Source organism: Mauremys mutica, chromosome 13 (genome assembly GCF_020497125.1).
Source record: "Mauremys mutica isolate MM-2020 ecotype Southern chromosome 13, ASM2049712v1, whole genome shotgun sequence".
Lineage (NCBI taxonomy): Eukaryota > Metazoa > Chordata > Testudines > Geoemydidae > Mauremys > Mauremys mutica.
Genome location: NC_059084.1, coordinates 57,150,694 through 57,167,569, shown reverse-complemented (window position 1 = coordinate 57,167,569; position 16,876 = coordinate 57,150,694). Strand labels below are relative to the sequence as shown.

Here is a 16,876-nt window from a genome sequence, read left to right as displayed (position 1 = left end):
TGTGGGAGACTGTATCAAAAGCTGCCAGTACTCTTGTGTGTAGTGTGGATTACTCCGGGGTTAGATCCTCCAGACCTTAGTTGGATAACATTACAATGCCTGGATCTGGGACTTGAGTGCCTCACAAGGAAGACAGAACCGGGCTCCAAACAAGTTATGCTTCAAACATCTCTCTACATTCTTATACCATAATATTGTCATGAAGCACCTTGGAGCATGTATCAGAGCAACACCAGTAGAAAAGAGTTTTGCAAGGAGTATTTGGTTTTTTAAAAAATCTAAGCAAAAATAAAATGTCAGTAAAACAGTCTTGGGTGTCAGAAATATGCCTGAGATTGTCAACAACATTAAGATTAAGGGTGGATGAGAATTTTAGAAATTTTGATGAGAAACAACAGATTTTATTTCAAATGTTTTTTTTTAAATGAGAGATACAAGGTGGGTGAGCTCTCAAGCTTCCTGTCTGGAATAAGCAGAGTGTCCCAATTTATAACCTCTTTTGTCCAATGCCTGCACAGGTGTGAATTGCTTATTTCACTCTAATTGGTTTCCTGCAATATGGTAACCCCTTACCTTTATGAGTTTGACCCACATTGTATTTAGCTGGGACATTCTGATTAGTTTGTCCAGACCTGAAGAAGAGCTCTTTTTAGCTCCAGAGCTCATCTGTTCCATTGAAGTTGGTTCAATACAAACTATTACCTCACCCACCTACTCTCATTCATATACTGGGACCAAGTAGATTACAGCACCACTGCAAGCATCACTTTATATATACATAGGTTCCCTTCCCATCTTCCCTACTTAATTTCAAGTGCATCTGTTCAAGTGTTTTGTACTTTGAAAGAGGTCATCTGATCCAGTCCCCTGCACTCATGGCAGGACTAAATATTATCTAGACCATCCCTGACAGGTGTTTGTCTAACCTGCTCTTAAAAATCTCCAATGATGGAGATTCTGCAACCTCCCTAGGCAATTTACTCCAGTGCTGAACCACCCTGACCGTTAGGAAGTTTTTTCCTAATGTCCAACTGTAAACGGTTGGTCGGGGCTCCACCCTCCGGCTGGCAGGAGGGGAGCCACACCGACTCGCTCCGTGTCCCCTCTAATTGGGGGGGCGGCGAGAAGACGGGGTCAGCACCGTCTCCTATGTCAGGCCCTCTGTACGCTCAGCTCCTCACAGCAATCAGTCTCATGAAGGTTCTCAGGTGCAGGCCCTCAGGCAGGGGCTGCACAGAAGGCACACAGTCAGTCAGTCTAAGCCCAGGCCCTTAACCAGGGCGGGGCAGCACAATAGCAGTCCTAGGCTCAGGTCTGCACAGCAATCAGTCTCAGGAAGGTTCTCGGGTGCAGGCCCTCAGGCAGCGGCTGCACAGAAGGCACACAGTCAGTCCAGGGGATCAGGCCCGCAGGCAGGGCTGAGCAGCAGTTCAGGTTAAGTCTTAAAGCCCAGCCCTAGCTCAGGGCGGGGCAATAAACACAGTACAAGGCTCAGATCCTAGTGGCAGGCGCTGAGCAATAACAACCACTCGGATCAATGCAGGCGATTCTGTCTGCGCTGGGGTGAGCGGGAGACTGCCACCCGTGAGTGGGGTGGCAGGGGGGACACAGGCCCACCCACTCCACTGTGTCCCAGCCCGGGGCCCTATTAGCGGCTAGTACTGCCGCTGGTCAGTGGGGTCCTGACCGCAACACACTGACATGGGCACCTCGGTGCCTGCAGCCTGACAGGGGTCGGCTACCCCCGGGCTACACTCCATTTCCCCCTCCGTGGGTACCTGCTCCTCGGTCGCCGGGAGGTCGGGCCAGTCCATCTGCATGGGCTCCTTGGGACCAGGGCTTGGGGGCAGGTCCGGCAACTCCTGCTGGAGGTCCGGCCAGGCGTGTTCAGGCGGCTCCTCCGGATAACAGCAGGGCGGAAGCGGCGGCAGCGGCTCCTCTTCGTAGCCGGCGCGAGGGAGTCTCAGCGGCTCCTCAGGGTACCAATCCCGGGGAAGCTCTGCTGGTTCCTCATCGTACCGGGCGCGGCGCAGTGAGGGCCAGTCCGGATCGCCGCCTCGGGTCCTGGAGGGTTCCCAGTCTGGAGCTCCCGCCGGCACGTCTGCTCGCGGCGGTGGCTGGCTCCTGACTGAGCTCTGGCGTTCTCCTTTTCTACTTCCTGTCCTGCCCCTTGACTTCCGGGGGGCGGGGACAGGAAGTGGTGGCTCAGCCCAGCTGGGCTTCTGGGAGGGAGCGCCCTCTGCTGGGCAGGAGGGGAGCCACACCGACTCGCTACACCAACCTAAACCTCCCTTGCAACAATTTAAGCCCATTGCTTCTTGTCCTATCCTCAGAGGTTAAGAAGAACAATTTTCTCCCTCCTTCTTGTAACAACCTTTATGTACTTGGATTATTATTATTTAAGCTTTATTAGAATGTTATGAATATAAAATAAAATCAAACTCGCCTGGTTTCTATGAAATGACTGCAAATGATATCAGGCTAGACTGCATGACTTTCATAATCCAGATCTCTGCAATATCCTATCTTACCTGCATTTCCTGTATGTAACCCCAGGAACTTTGTGTCCTCATGGTTCCAAACAGCCAAATCCATCTTTACATAATGATCTATGGCTCAGGATGTGGGTCTTTTGTAGGTGTTAAAGTCCCACCACTCTACTTTCATTTGGGACAAAGGAGGCTGCTATCAGATTTGAAGATTAATCATTTATTCCCAGAGGAGTCATTAAATAGACATTTATTACATTAGAGATATGATGAATGGAGTTTCTTGTTCTTAATTAATTACAGGTATTTCTGATTCAGTAATTAACCAAAACGTTACCACTCATTTATCTTGGCACTTATACAGTACTGGTCACTGTAATACCTGACTCCCAAAAATGAAATGATACAAGCCTAGTCTACACTCAATAATTAGATCACGTAACTACTTCAGTCAGGGATGTGAAAATACCACACCCCTGAGTGGCATGGTTAAGCTGATCTGAGGCCTTGTGTAGACAGGGCTAGGCGGAGGGAAGGATTCATTTACATTTATAATTGCAAATGACTTTTACAATAGTTAAAACATCCTCTTGTATACATAAGTGTTCAAACTATGCAATATGGTATAATAATGCAGGAGAAGAGAATGGTCCAGCAGGGAGGTGTTCAGGTATCATGGGTGTAGTACAAGATCCTGGATGGACTGAGAGAAAGAGGAGAGTCACTGTCTATGAAAGGATAGTGGATAGATTAGAGTGGCAGACAATAGACTGGCAGACAATTGTATAGATACAAGGCCAGATTTTTAAAGACATTCAGGAGCTCATGGGCTTTTCAAATGCACCTAGGCATCTAATACTAAGGGCTTGTCTTCACTATGGTGCTAAATTGGCGGTGCTGTGATTGATGCAGCAGTGTTGATTTAGTGGGTCTGGTGAAGATGCGATAAGTTTCTGGGAGAGCGCTCTCGTATCCACTTCGGTACACCATCTCAATGAGAGGCGGAAGCTATGCTGACGAGAGAGCCTCTTCCACCAACATAGCGCGGGGTAGACACTTCGGTAAGTCGATGTAAACTATGTTGACTTAAGTTATACAAGTTACGTAAGATACATCAAGTTACCCTGTAGTGTGGACAAGGCCTAATTAAAATCAATGACTTTTAGGCAGTAAAGTGCTTTTGAAAATCCTGCTATTTGCTAAATACCTTTAAAGATATGTCCCTTGGACACTACAGAAAACAGGTTAGAAAGTCAGTGTGCACGTGTGTGTGTGTGGGGGGGGGATATTTGCTTGGTGATAGATAGATAGATAGATAGATAGATTTTTTAATGCCAGATAATCATGATCATCTAGTCTGGTTTCCTGCATATGAGAGAGAGAGAGAGAGAGAGAGAGAGCACATAGTAAAATTAGTTAAGTTAAAAGGAATGAAACATATTGACTTAGAGGAATACTTATTTAACATCACATGCACATGTACTCCCTGCCATACTCAGCTTCACCTATCCCTCTATTACCAGCCCCCGTTAGAAATGCTCCCAGCCTTGGGCAGCGGCACACACCTTCCCATCACTGCTTTCCTCAGAGCTTCTTTAACCTCCTTGTTCCTCAGGCAGTATATAATGGGGTTGAGCATGGGCGTCACCACCGTATAGAACATGGACACCAGCTTGTTGAAGTTCACCGAGTTGTTGGAGTATCTGGAGGTCGGCCGCACATACATGAACATCAGGGTGCCATAGAAGATGCCCACCACAGCCAAATGGGAGCCACAGGTGGAGAAAGCTTTCCAGCGCCCCGGGGCTGAAGGGATTTTCAGGATCGTCACGATGATGAGAATGTACGAGACCACGATCAGGAGGAAGGAGCTGACAATGACGCTGGTGGCCACAATGAAATTGACTATCTCGGCCTCGTGGGGGTCCCTGCAGGAGAGTTTCAGCAAGGGTGGGGCATCGCAGAAGAAATGGTTGATCTCGTTAGGCCCACAGAATGGCAGCTTGCAGAGGGAGACCAAAGGTGGAACATTGACAACAAAGGCACCTACCCAAGAACATATGGCCAGCCGAACACAAACCCGGTTGTTCATGAGGATCGGGTAGCGCAGCGGGTTGCAGATGGCTAAGTAGCGATCATAGGCCATGATGGCCAGGATGAAGCACTCGGCAGTACCCAAGGTGATGAGAAAGTACAGCTGGGTGATGCAGCCGGCATATGAGATGGACCTGTCTGTGGCCAGGAAGACCTGCAGCATTTTGGGAACGATGTTGGAGGTGTACCAGATATCCAGGAAGGAGAAGTTGCTGAGGAAGAAGTACATGGGGGTGTGGAGGCGGAGGTCAAGACGTACTATTGTGATGATGACAATATGTCCAGATAAGGTCATGAGGTAAATGATCAAGCCCACAAAAAAGAGCAAGAGCTGCAGCTTCTGAAGGCTTGGGAAGCCCAGGATGATGAAGTGGGTTACTAGTGTTGTGTTCCAACCCCCCATAGCTACAGAGTGTCAGATCTGTGGGGTTAATACAAAGAAAAATACACAATGGATTATTAGAATTAAACACATGATTAATTAAAGTGGCAGGAAGGTGGGGTGGAGAGAGAGAGAGTAGTAATAGTAGTAGTAGTAGGAAGAGAGACTGAGACATAAGCCAGAGGCCTGGTATGAGGCAGGACCTGCTTACAGAATTTGGCAAGAACAGGTTTGAAATTGCAGAACTACATATTTCTAAGAAGTGCTAAGCACAGAGTACTTACGCTAACACATTCCAATATTAAGTGGTACGAGAACATTCTGATATCAAGGATGGTACAGAAACATTCCCCAAGGATAACAGGAACACACTGACCCCTCCTAAAAGACAAGGTCAGGATAAAAGTATGTAATACAAATGTTTTAATTGAACCCACATGTATAAGGTGATGAGTAATAACTAACCAGGTCAGGGGGCAGTAACTAATCTGATTGTTTTGTCCAGCTGAGGGGGGAATGGAAAGTCCCTCCATTCACTGAGCTGTGTCCATTGTCACTGGCATATATGTCTTAATATCCTCGTACAGTCTGCCAGGTGCTATTACCATGCTTTGGCAACAATAAACCTGGCCTGGTGCTTTCGTACCTTAATGGATCTTGTGGTCATTGGGTGGTTCGCTCGACAACTGCTGTGCCGGCTCTCTGCGCAGAGCTGGGGCAGCACACAAAAAAAACCACAACACGCAGCCAAACATCTAACAACAGAGAGAGAGAGAGAGAAGGAGGGTGGGGGGCATGCATAGAGATAGATAGATAGATAGATAGATAGATAGATTTGAAGCATTACACTCTTTCAGTAGGTAATGGAAAGAATGGATATCACTCTGTCCAATCAAAACCAATGAACACATCTGATTCTTTATAATGAGCACCTAGATAGACAGATTGCTGTGAACTTAATTTCGTCTAAGACTAGAATCAGGCTTTTATCCACAACAGTGGTGATGTCATTCACTTCAGTGACTTCAGTGAAGCTATTCCTGATTTACAGCAGTGTAAATAAGAGCAGATTCATGTGCTCTGAATGACTGGTGGCAATTATATGAAGAATAATTCTGAATAACAAATCTACTCAAGAACATAGTTATCTGCTTGCAAAATAGGTTAAATTCTCTAAGGCACAAACTCTGCCCTCAGGTATATCAGGTAAATCTGGAGGAACGTTATCAATTTCGGTGGAATTACTCCAGCTTTACACTGGTTTGACTGTGGCTAGAATCTGATCCTACATCTTTCCCTGAAGTCCAGATTCTTTCTCTCACAGTACGTTTGCCCTGGAGTAACCCATTGATTGCAGCTACACTATTCACAGATGTAGGTACTACAGCAATGTGAATGAGTGCTGAACCTCTTCAGCTGTATACCCCTGTAATTCCATTGAAATCCCCAGTGCAAAACTGCAATAGTGGAGTGCTGGATCAAGTCCTTTGTGACAAGTTGGGATTCGGAACGTTTGTATTTGGAGATTTCATTTTCAGACACTTCTAATTCATGGGAAAGCACAGTAAGTATCTTTTTGTCATATCTTCTAACATTACATCCAACCATCTACAGTTCAGTTCTGCTTAGACTCTGCAAAGGGGAAGAAAAGCGCGAATAAAATCATGATCAGGAATGCAGGAATGTTTCATGGGATTGATTCTCATTTTAATTACCCTGGTTTACTCTGGGACTGTCGAAGGAAACTCTCAATGAGATTTAGGTGCCTAACTCACTGAAACGGCTTCAAAAATTGCAACCTTCATTGACTAAAGGCATTTTTTAAAGTATTTAGGTGCCTAGTGGGATTTTTAAAAAGCACCTTGGTGCCTAGCACCTGTCCTAGATGCCTTTGAAAATTAGGTCCCTAAATATCTTTTAAAAAGTTGCCATAAGTCTTTACAGAGAGATAAAACATACATTGCACCATAGTTTAGATTAAACGGAACTAGAAATATCAAAAAGCAGAGTTGCTAATTTAAGTACTCAGGCACACCTTTTGCATGTGTTGTGCAGATTTCCTTTGAGGATGAGGACTGATGGGTTGAAAACGGAGTGATCCCTTTGTGAAAAGTGTTCACCCACAGGCAATGTGGTGTTTTTGTCTTTTATCATTTTCCTGTGTGAGTTCATGCAAGAGCCTAGCAATTACCTGGTTTCACCCACACAGTTTTTATTGGGGCATTTGATGCACTAGAGGAGAACACCACATGGATATTGAAAGATGTGTCATGTGAGGTGTTGAGCCTAGGAACCTAAATTCATAACTCTGCTTCACACTAAAAGGCATGGGCTGAACACAGACACTGGCTTTATGGCTCGTTACAACAATTTGTAGCACACCTCACTGCCTGCTAACCATTAATTGCCCTCTTCAGTTCAAGTGGTCTCTTAAAGCTTGTGTGAACGCCTTACGTTTAACTATCTGTCCCACCTTGTATTCAGCTTGGACACTCTCGTTACCTTCTCCAGACCTGAGGAAGAACTCTGTAAAGCTCGAAAGCATGTCCTTTTCACCAAGAGAAGTTGGTTCAATAAAGGATATTACCTCACCCACCTTCTGTCTCTCTAGAAGTTCTTTGACTCTCTCCAATAATCAATATTCTTTAAAGCCTGGTCTACACAAAATTATTGGGCTACTATAAGTATGTTGATTAGAGGTCTATTTTTTAACTGATACAGTCATAGCTGTACAGCCCACAATATGGGTGCAGCTATACCAGAATAATGGTGATTTATACCAGTAAATCTTATTCCCCATCCTGCGTGGCAATATCAGGTATATATAGAATATATACAATAATGGTGTAAGCACATTTATACTGCTATAACTGCATCCACACTTGGAGTTGAACTGCTTTAATTATACCACTGTAGTCAAAGTCTAAATTTTCCTTTCAAAACTGTCCATTTACTTCAATGGCCATTGGATTGGACCAAAGAAGAAGAGATCTAGGAAATGAGGTCCAGTGAACACTTACGCTTTCCACAATTTCTACAGATCAGCTATCTTGCTGCAGTGTTGTCTGTCTCCCAAAGATGCACCTAAATAATAATAATAATAATAATAATAATAATAATAATAATTCAAAGACAATGAGGAGTTTTAACATCAAGAAGCATGTAATAACATCAGGAATTAATCAGAAAGGTTAGGAAAAAGTCTCGCATTCTCGCAATGGTGAACTTCAGAGAGACACAATGGACATCACTTTGAACTATAGTATTCAGGCATAATTTAAGTGAAGCAACTTTTGTGAATAGAGAAGGTCGATGTTTCCTATTTAAATCAAAAGGAAACTGTCCCTTGTATTCAATGGCTGTTTCACTGGATTAAAAAAAATGATGTTTTTAGAAAATGTTGTCAAGTGAATACTTACTTTTTTGAAAATTTAACAGATCAGATATTTTGAGGCAGTGTTTTATGTTTCATGAAGATGCACCTATAAAACAGTTCAGAGCAAGGAATTTCTTCAAGAAACATGTAATATCAGAAACAAATCAGATAGGTTAGGGGGGGAAACCATGTATCCACATGATGTTGAATTTCAGAGCTAATTAAATAGGAGGCTTAAGAGATGATTACAGACCTTGCTACACCTAATTTGAGGTGACAGAAATGGGGAGCATATAATACTTTTTCTTCTAACTTCCCCTTGGGTCCCTCGTCCCTAAAGCACCATCGGATCATCATAGGAGGATCTAACAGTTAATTAGCTGTCAAATCAATGGAGAACACAGAGGGGAGGATTCTGAGCTCAATTGCTCTGTAAAGACCCAGTCCAGTGTCTGCTGGAGCCAAAGCTCATCCATCCATCTAAATCAATGGGTGTTGGAACAGCCCTAAAATCAAGAATAGCTGTGCTAGTCTCACTCACTTACTCCAGATTTACGCAAGTGTGCAAAGGCTCACTACAGGTGGGTGGGTGGCATCTAAGGGCCAGATTTTTCTCTAACTTACAGTGATTCAATACCACTACTGACCCCAGTGGAGCAACTCCTGATTTACAATGGGGTGAGTGAAAGGAGAATGAGAGACATCATGGTATCTTCCTACTAGATTTCTGCCTCCTGGACTGACTTGTGGACCTTTTCCCCAGTCAAACAAGCCAGCCTAGAGTAGGAAATCTGTGAAGAGACTGGTGGGATGTCATCACAGCTACCCTGATACTTTCACTGGGTTTAGAGCCTTCTCTTCCCCCAGTATGATACGTGAGATAATGGGAATGAAGGCAGAGAAGAGATCTGTCCTTGTGTGAAGGGGCATGTTAATGGATGTGGGCATGGAGACATTCCATCCAATAAACTTACCAATACAGTACGGCTTAGTTCCAATGTATGTTTTATGTTCCTAAAAACTCATGTTTCAGGGTTTCAGCCAGCCACCTGCAGGGGTCAGGAAGGAATCTTTTTCCTGCAATGTATTCTGGGAGAAGGTTTTTTATTTTTAGTCTCCTTCCTTTGAAGCATCAGTGATGGCCATGGCTGGAGATGGGAGATTGGATGGAGAAAGCCAGGGCTCTGAGATCACACCGAGCATTCTCTCGCTCAGGAGCTGGGCTGGCTGGTTCTTGTTCACATGCTCAGGGTCTAACTTTTGGCTCTTGACACAGTCCCACATGATATTCTCATAAGTAAGCTGGAGAAAGGTGGTCTTGTGGGAACTACCATTAAATGGATAGATAATTGGTTAAAAAACTGTAAACAAAAAGAAGCTATTAATGGAATTGTGTCAGATTGGAGGGAGGTCTCAAGTGGGATTCCACAGGGATCTGTTCTGGGTCCAGTGTTGTTTACCATCTTTATTAATGACCATGTCGTAGGAATAGAGACTATACTGATCAAATTTGCATAGGACACAAAGCTGGTGGGGACGGTGAAAACACTTTGGAGGATAGAGCTAAAATTCAGAGGGATCTTGGTAAATTGTAGAATTGGACTCTAGACAACAAAATAAATTTAACAAAGACAAATTTATGGTATTGCACTCAGGGAAGAAAACACCAAATGCCCAAATACAGACCGGGGGGTAACTGGCTTGGCTGCAGCACTGCAGAGAAGAATCTAGGAGCTGTGGTGGATCACAACCACAAAATGAGTTAGCAATGTGATGCTGTTCCAAAAAAAGCAAATGCAATTTTGGCTTGCATTAACAGAGTCATAGCATGCAAATTATGGGAGGTGATAGTATCGCTCTGCTTGGTGCTTGCTAGGCCTCAACTAGAGTACTCTGTCGAGTTTTGGTCACGAATGTATAGAAAGGATGTAGAGAAACTGAAAAGATCCAGAGGCAAGTGACAAAGATGATCAAAGGGATGGAATTCAAGCTGTATGAGCAAAGGCTGATTGAACTGTATGTTTAGTTTGGAAAAGAGGAGAATAAGGGGAGATATGATAGCAGTCTTCAAATACTTGAAAGGCTGCCATAAAAAGATGGAGAAAAAGTTGTTCTCTCTTGCTACAGAGGACAAGACAAGGGACAATATGTTCAAACTACAGCACAGCAGATTTAGATTAAATCTCAGGAAAAAATTTCCTAATTGTAAGAAGAGTAGGACAATAGAACAGAGGCCTCGAGAGGTCCTGGAAGCTGCTTCACGGAAGGTTTTCAGAAGGCAGCTGGGCAGCCACCTGTCTTGGATGGTTTAGACACAACAAATCCTGCATCTTGATTTTGTGGCTATGTCTACACTGCAATGAAAGACTTGTGACAAGTCCGCGGTTGGCCCGGGTCAGCTGGCTCAGTCTCTCAGAGCTCAGGCTGCGGGACAATAAAATAGCAGTGTAGCCGTTTGGACGGGGGATGGAGCCAGGGCTGTGAGACCCCCCATGAGTGGGGAGGGGAAAGGGACAGATACACTATATAAGGAACAATATGGGGAAGCAAATGGGAAAAGAGGGGAAGAGGCAGCTATACTGTATAATGGGCACAAGAAGCAGCAGAAGGTGTGGGGTGGGGAAGGGGCGGCTATACTGTATAATGGGCACTAGGGGCAGCAGAGGGTGGGGGTGGGGAAGGGGTGGCTATACTGTATAATGGGCACTAGGGGCAGCAGAGGGAGGGGCAGGGGACGGGGCGGCTATACTGTATAATGGGCACTAGGGGCAGCAGAGGGTTGGGGTGGGGGAGGGGCGGCTATACTGTATAATGGGCACTAGGGGCAGCAGAGGGTTGGGGTGGGGGAGGGGTGGCTATACTGTATAATGGGCACTAGGGGCAGCAGAGGGTGGGGGCGGGGAAGGGGTGGCTATACTGTATAATGGGCACTAGGGGCAGCAGAGGGTGGGGGTGGGGAAGGGGAGGCTATACTGTATAATGGGCACTAGGGGCAGCAGAGGGTTGGGGTGGGGGAGGGGCGGCTATACTGTATAATGGGCACTAGGGGGCAGCAGAGGGTGGGGGTGAGGGAAGGAATGGTTATACTGTATAATGGACACCTGGGGGAGGCAAAAGAGGGTGGAGGTGCTCCTCTAATTTCACATTGCAATATTTCCCTAAGAACAGTATTATTATAGTTTCATTATTTCAGTATTACTATCCATGTCTTCCACCACTTCTCTTTGGTCAAAATGATTCTATTCAGTTCAATGGAGCTACACCAGACTCCATTAGCAAGCTCAGTATGATTAACATCTAATTAATGCCCAGGAGCCTTTGGGACTGTAAGTCTCTGGAGCTGGTCGTATATTTTCACATCAGCCTCCTGCAGAGGCTACTTATCCCTTGAGCGCCTCACTTTCCTTTGGGAGGCAGGTGGAGATGGGGGGGCAGTCAAGGGATGGTCATAAATGGTGTCAAGGGATTGAATTCTTCAGTTCCTGCCATTGTTAGCATGAAGCAGTGTAAATCCCTGTTGGCAGAGGCAATGACCATCCTCAGCACAGTTAAGAAGAGTAATTAATATCAAGAGAATTAATTATTCTAACAACGTAGCTGAGCTGTTTCCCCTGCATTTGTGAGTGTGGCCAGGGCAAGAGACATTCCTGGACCTGGCATTGTCCCTGGTCATCCGTCCACTGTTCATATGGGCCCTGGTGCTGAGGCCTCATTGACTTCAATGGGAGCTGCAGCTGTTCTACTGGAGAAGAAGGGCATGAATAATTCCCTGGGGGGAGCAGAATCTTTCCCTTCCCACAGTACTCCCAGGATGTTTCATGTAGAACAACAAAGATGATGCAATGTTCTTTAGCTGTCGCCACTCAACATTTCCCTGCCAAGTTGTTGCTGTACTTTGTATCTCTAAAAACCAGCAGATAATCCCCTCCCTGCTCTTCTGGGTTTATTTGGAATCCAGAGATCATGTATGTTTGTCTCTGAAATTCACATGACCGTATATGTACTTGCTTCACCCTAAACACTACAGTCACATCTCACTGGTGTGATTAATATTGTCTTGGGTTCCCATCACACAGGCAGTGGCAGGTCCAGGCACCAGTGCTCCAAGCGCGTGCCTGGGGTGGCAAGCCGCGGGGGCCACCCTGCTGGTCCCTGCGAGGGCGGCAGTCAGGCAGTCTTCGGTGGCTTGCCTGCGGGAGGTCCGCTGGCCCTGCGGATTTGGCGGCAAGTCAGTGGCAGGTACGCCGAAGCCACGAGACCAGCGGACCTCCTGCAGGCAAGCTGCCGAAGGCAGCCTGCCTGCCGTGCTTGGGGCAGCAAAAAAGCTAGAGCCACCCCTGCACACAGGACCACAAAGCACTTTAGCAATGCATCAAACTGAATGTGAAATAGAAATGTACTTGGTGGTCTCTCGAACCAAGCCCTGAAATGTAGCCACCTCTTATGGGCAAAGGTAGGATTGCCAATTTGGGTTGGACATATTCCTGGAGGTTTCACCCAATGACAAGATCTTTAATTAAAGATTAATCTTTAATTCCTGGAGACTCCAGGACAATGCTGGAGGGTTGTCAACCCTAGGCAAACCAACACAACACTGTTAAATAGATGATTAAAGCAGGAAGGTGAGAACACCTGATGCAAAATGGGAACTCTGCCTACTTCTATACTGAACATCTGTGGCTGGCCCAGCTCAGCTGACTCAGGCTTGCGGAGCTTAGATTATGGAGCTGTAAAATTTCTGTGAAGACATTCAGGTTCTGGCATGTCTACACATCGAGAGGATCCCAGAGCCCAGGCTCAAGCCCCAGCCCATACATCTACACCACAGTTTTTAGCCCCACAAGCCAAGCACCGGGAACCTGAGTCAGCTGACCCAGGCCAGCTGTGGCTATTCTGCAGGGTTTTTATTCCAGTGTAGACGTATCATTGTCGCCCCCTGCTGGAAGAAACTATTACAAAATGCTGCCAGTAGCCAGTGCACACCGCTACACCTGTGAACAGCACAAGAGAAAACTTGGTGGCAATAGATGATTTTGCATTATTGTATCGTATCTAAGCCATATAACTTCCACCAGAAATAGCACTGTGACAGCATGGACCAGCATGTTCCAAACTGAACCCTCCACCCCCATTTCCTACAGCGCTCCACTGCCTGGAATGGTGCTGGGATGCTGACTTCAGCAGGCCCCAAGAGAGGGGAATGCCCCCAACTGATAGCAGTCTTCATCTACCTGAAAGGGGGTTCCAAAGAGGATGGACCTTGGCTGTTCTCAGTGGTGAGAATTGACAGAACAAGCAGTAATGGTCTCAAGTTGCAGTGGGGGAGGTTTAGGTTGGATATTAGGAAACACTATTTCACTAAGAAAGTGGTGAAGCACTGGAATGGGTTACCAAGGGAGGTGGTGGAATCTCCATCCTTAGAGGTTTTTAAGGCCTGGCTTGACAAAGCCCTGGCTGGGATGATATAGTTGGGGATTGGTCCTGCTTTGAGCAGGGGGTTGGACTAGATGACCTCCTGAGGTCCCTTCCAACCCTGATATTCTAGGATTCTATGCTTTATTTACACACATACACAAGTTCTGGAACAGAGGTGGGGAAGCAGCATGCAGGGCCATTCCTTCTCCCAGGAATCTTGGTCCAAGAGCAATATCCAATTCCCAGGGAGCAACTCCACCTCAAGAACTGACTTTGTGCCCAATGCACAAAGCAAACTCTCCTGCTCATGCAGTTCTTTCTCTCCTAAAGTTGCCTTCATGCCAAACCTTGCATTCCCAACCTTGTCTTCCCAAGAGTCAAAATTTGCACACATGCTAAGGAGAAGAAATTGGAAGACTATGGTGATGCCTGACATAAAATTTGATGATGATGATGATGATGATGGTAGCCCCTAGGAGCCAGGACCCCGATCTAGTAGATGCTGTACAAAAACAGAAGCAAAAGTCTCAAAGAGTTTTCTGTCCAATGTGTAGCTGGTAGAATCAAACCACCTTGTTTATGTTATTTAAGCTTCCATATACAAAGCTTTAGGGATTGTGTCTCCAGGGATGCTGATGATCTGAAAAAGATGCACTCCCTATAAATAGCTCAGATGACAATAGAATATCAATTCCTACGTGAAAGTGTTGCCATTTGTTTCTGAACACTGCTGAGAACATGTTGCAAAAATTCTGTGCTGTCTCCTTTTACATTTCTGTCCACCTCTCCCCACCAGAGCAGGTCACCTAGATATTCCTTCATTACCGGTTCCTAAAGAGTTTTCATTTCTTTCCCAGGGCAGATTGCGAAGCACAGCACTGGGTTCAAGTTGTCTATCTTGAAGCAGTTGTGGAATGTGAATATGTAAGTACTGCTGCTTCCCTATGAAGAAATTTAAGAGCCTTGAACTGTGGTCCTCACCCAGCTAAAATGCTTTTGGGGACTTTTCCTTGGTAAGGGATACAGCATCAGGTCTTGAGTGAAGTAGAGTGGGGCAGTGGGGTGGAGGGGGTAGGGGTAGTCACTTAAGAAGACCAGAATGAAGGTGACTTATTTAGGCTTGGGGGAATTCAATTTTTATTTTTATATAACTGTGATGAGAAATACTGATGTTTATTTTTAAGCATTCCCTCCCCCCCGCCCCGTTTTTACTGATTTAAATTTTCACAGTTGTGGGAAGTTAGGGTGGGTCAGATAATAATCACTGAATGGCAGTAGAAGCTGAGTGTGACAGGGTGGATCACAGAAACCCCCTTTGGGACTGCCACCTGATGTGCTTTGACTACCTCTGAGCCTGTTTTCCCTGCCAGCTTAGGACTTTACTGCCCTGCCTGGTTTGAGCTAGATATGGTTGCCTGTCTCAAACCCAGCCCCAGGTCTGAACCATGTCCCCTAAAAGCTGCAGACTTAACTGAAAACAGCTTAAGAAGTGTTCCTCTCTCCAACACTCAGATGCCCAGCTCCCAGAGGGGTCCAAACCCTAAATAAATCCGTTTTACCCTGTATAGAGCTTAAACAGGGTAATCACATAAATTGTTCGCCCTCTATAACACTGATAGAGAGAGATGCACAGCTGTTTGCCACCCCCCCCCAGGTATTAATACATACTCTGGGTTAATTAATAAATAAAAAGTGATTGTACTAAATACAAAAATTAGGATTTAAGTGGTTCCAAGTAATAACAGACAAAACAAAGTGAATTACCAAGCAAAATAAAATAAAACACGCAAGTCTACACCTAATACAGCCAGACAATGATTACAGATGAACTCTCACCCTCAGAGATGTTCCAGTAAGCTTATTTTACAAACTAGCCTCCTCCTAGTCTGGGTCCAGCAATCACTCACACCCCCATGGTTACTGTTCTTTGTTCCAGTTTCTTTAAGGTATCCTTTGGGGTGGAAAGGCTATCTCTTGAGCCAGCTGAAGACAAAAATGGAGGAGTCTCCAGGGGTTTAAATAGACTTTCTCTTGTGGGTGGCAACCCCCTCCTCTCTCCTATGCAAAATCCAGCTCCAAGAAGGAGTTTTGGAGTCATACGGGCAAGTCACATGTCCATGCATGACTCAATTTTTACAGGCAGCAGCCATTGCCCACATACTATCTTGAATATCTCCAGGAAGACTTCTTATGTGGATTGGAGTCTTCCAAGATCCATTGTCAGTTAAGTGTTTCTTAATTTGCACATTCCTTTCTCAAGAAGCTGACCAAATGCTTTACTAAAGCTACTTAAACTCAAACAAGTACACAGCCAATATTCATAACTTCAAATACAAAAATTACACATGCATGCAAATAGGATGAATATATTCAATAGATCATAACCTTTACAGAGATATGTTACATGACATATGTAGCATAAAACATAATCCAGTTATGTCATATTTACTTTCATACGCATATTTCCATAACGCATTATTGGGGTGCAGCGTCACACTGAGATTCAAAAAGTTAAAAATTTATAATCATTAAAATACAAATTGTCAACATCACATGTCAAAATGTATTAAGTAAATATCTTTAAATCAAAATCTGCTAAGTTCTCAAGCAGCATTTTATTTTTTTACTTTTCCTGTCTGTAAATTTTTATTATTATAGATGGAAATATTTTTGTTGGTTTGTGTTCATACAGTAAAATTGATGTTTACCAAAAAATTCTAATTCTTCCCAGCCTAGCTACATTGGAGTAGTTCTCAAACTGTGCTCCATGGAGACTTTCATTTCGGTCCATACAATGAAACCTTGTGATAAATAAGTTGTGTTTGGAAGGCCTGGTTTAGCAGAATTAGATTATAACCCACTAGATTCTCCTCCCCTCACAGAGCTGGTGATGGAACCCAGGAGTCCTGATTCCCAGCCCCCCTCCCTCCCCTGGCTCTAACCCACCAGACCCCACTCCCCTCCCAGAGCTGGGAAGAGAACCAGAAATCCTGGCTCCCACTCACCCCCACCCGACTCAACCCTATTCCCTTCCCAGACCTGGAACAATATTAACAACTCTACCACATTTACACCGGCCACTCTCTTCATTTCTCCTGCAGGTGACATAGTCAGAGTAAG

At 45.1% G+C, this 16,876-nt stretch overlaps 1 protein-coding gene across 1 annotated transcript; it reads right to left on the bottom strand.

Annotated features, from left to right (window-relative positions):
* Window positions 1-4,005: 4,005 nt before the first annotated feature.
* Window positions 4,006-4,986, bottom strand: LOC123347819 (olfactory receptor 6P1-like). The gene has a single exon (XM_044985010.1). The coding sequence runs from the start codon at window positions 4,984-4,986 to the stop codon at window positions 4,006-4,008; it is 981 nt and encodes a 326-aa protein (XP_044840945.1).
* Window positions 4,987-16,876: the final 11,890 nt, after the last annotated feature.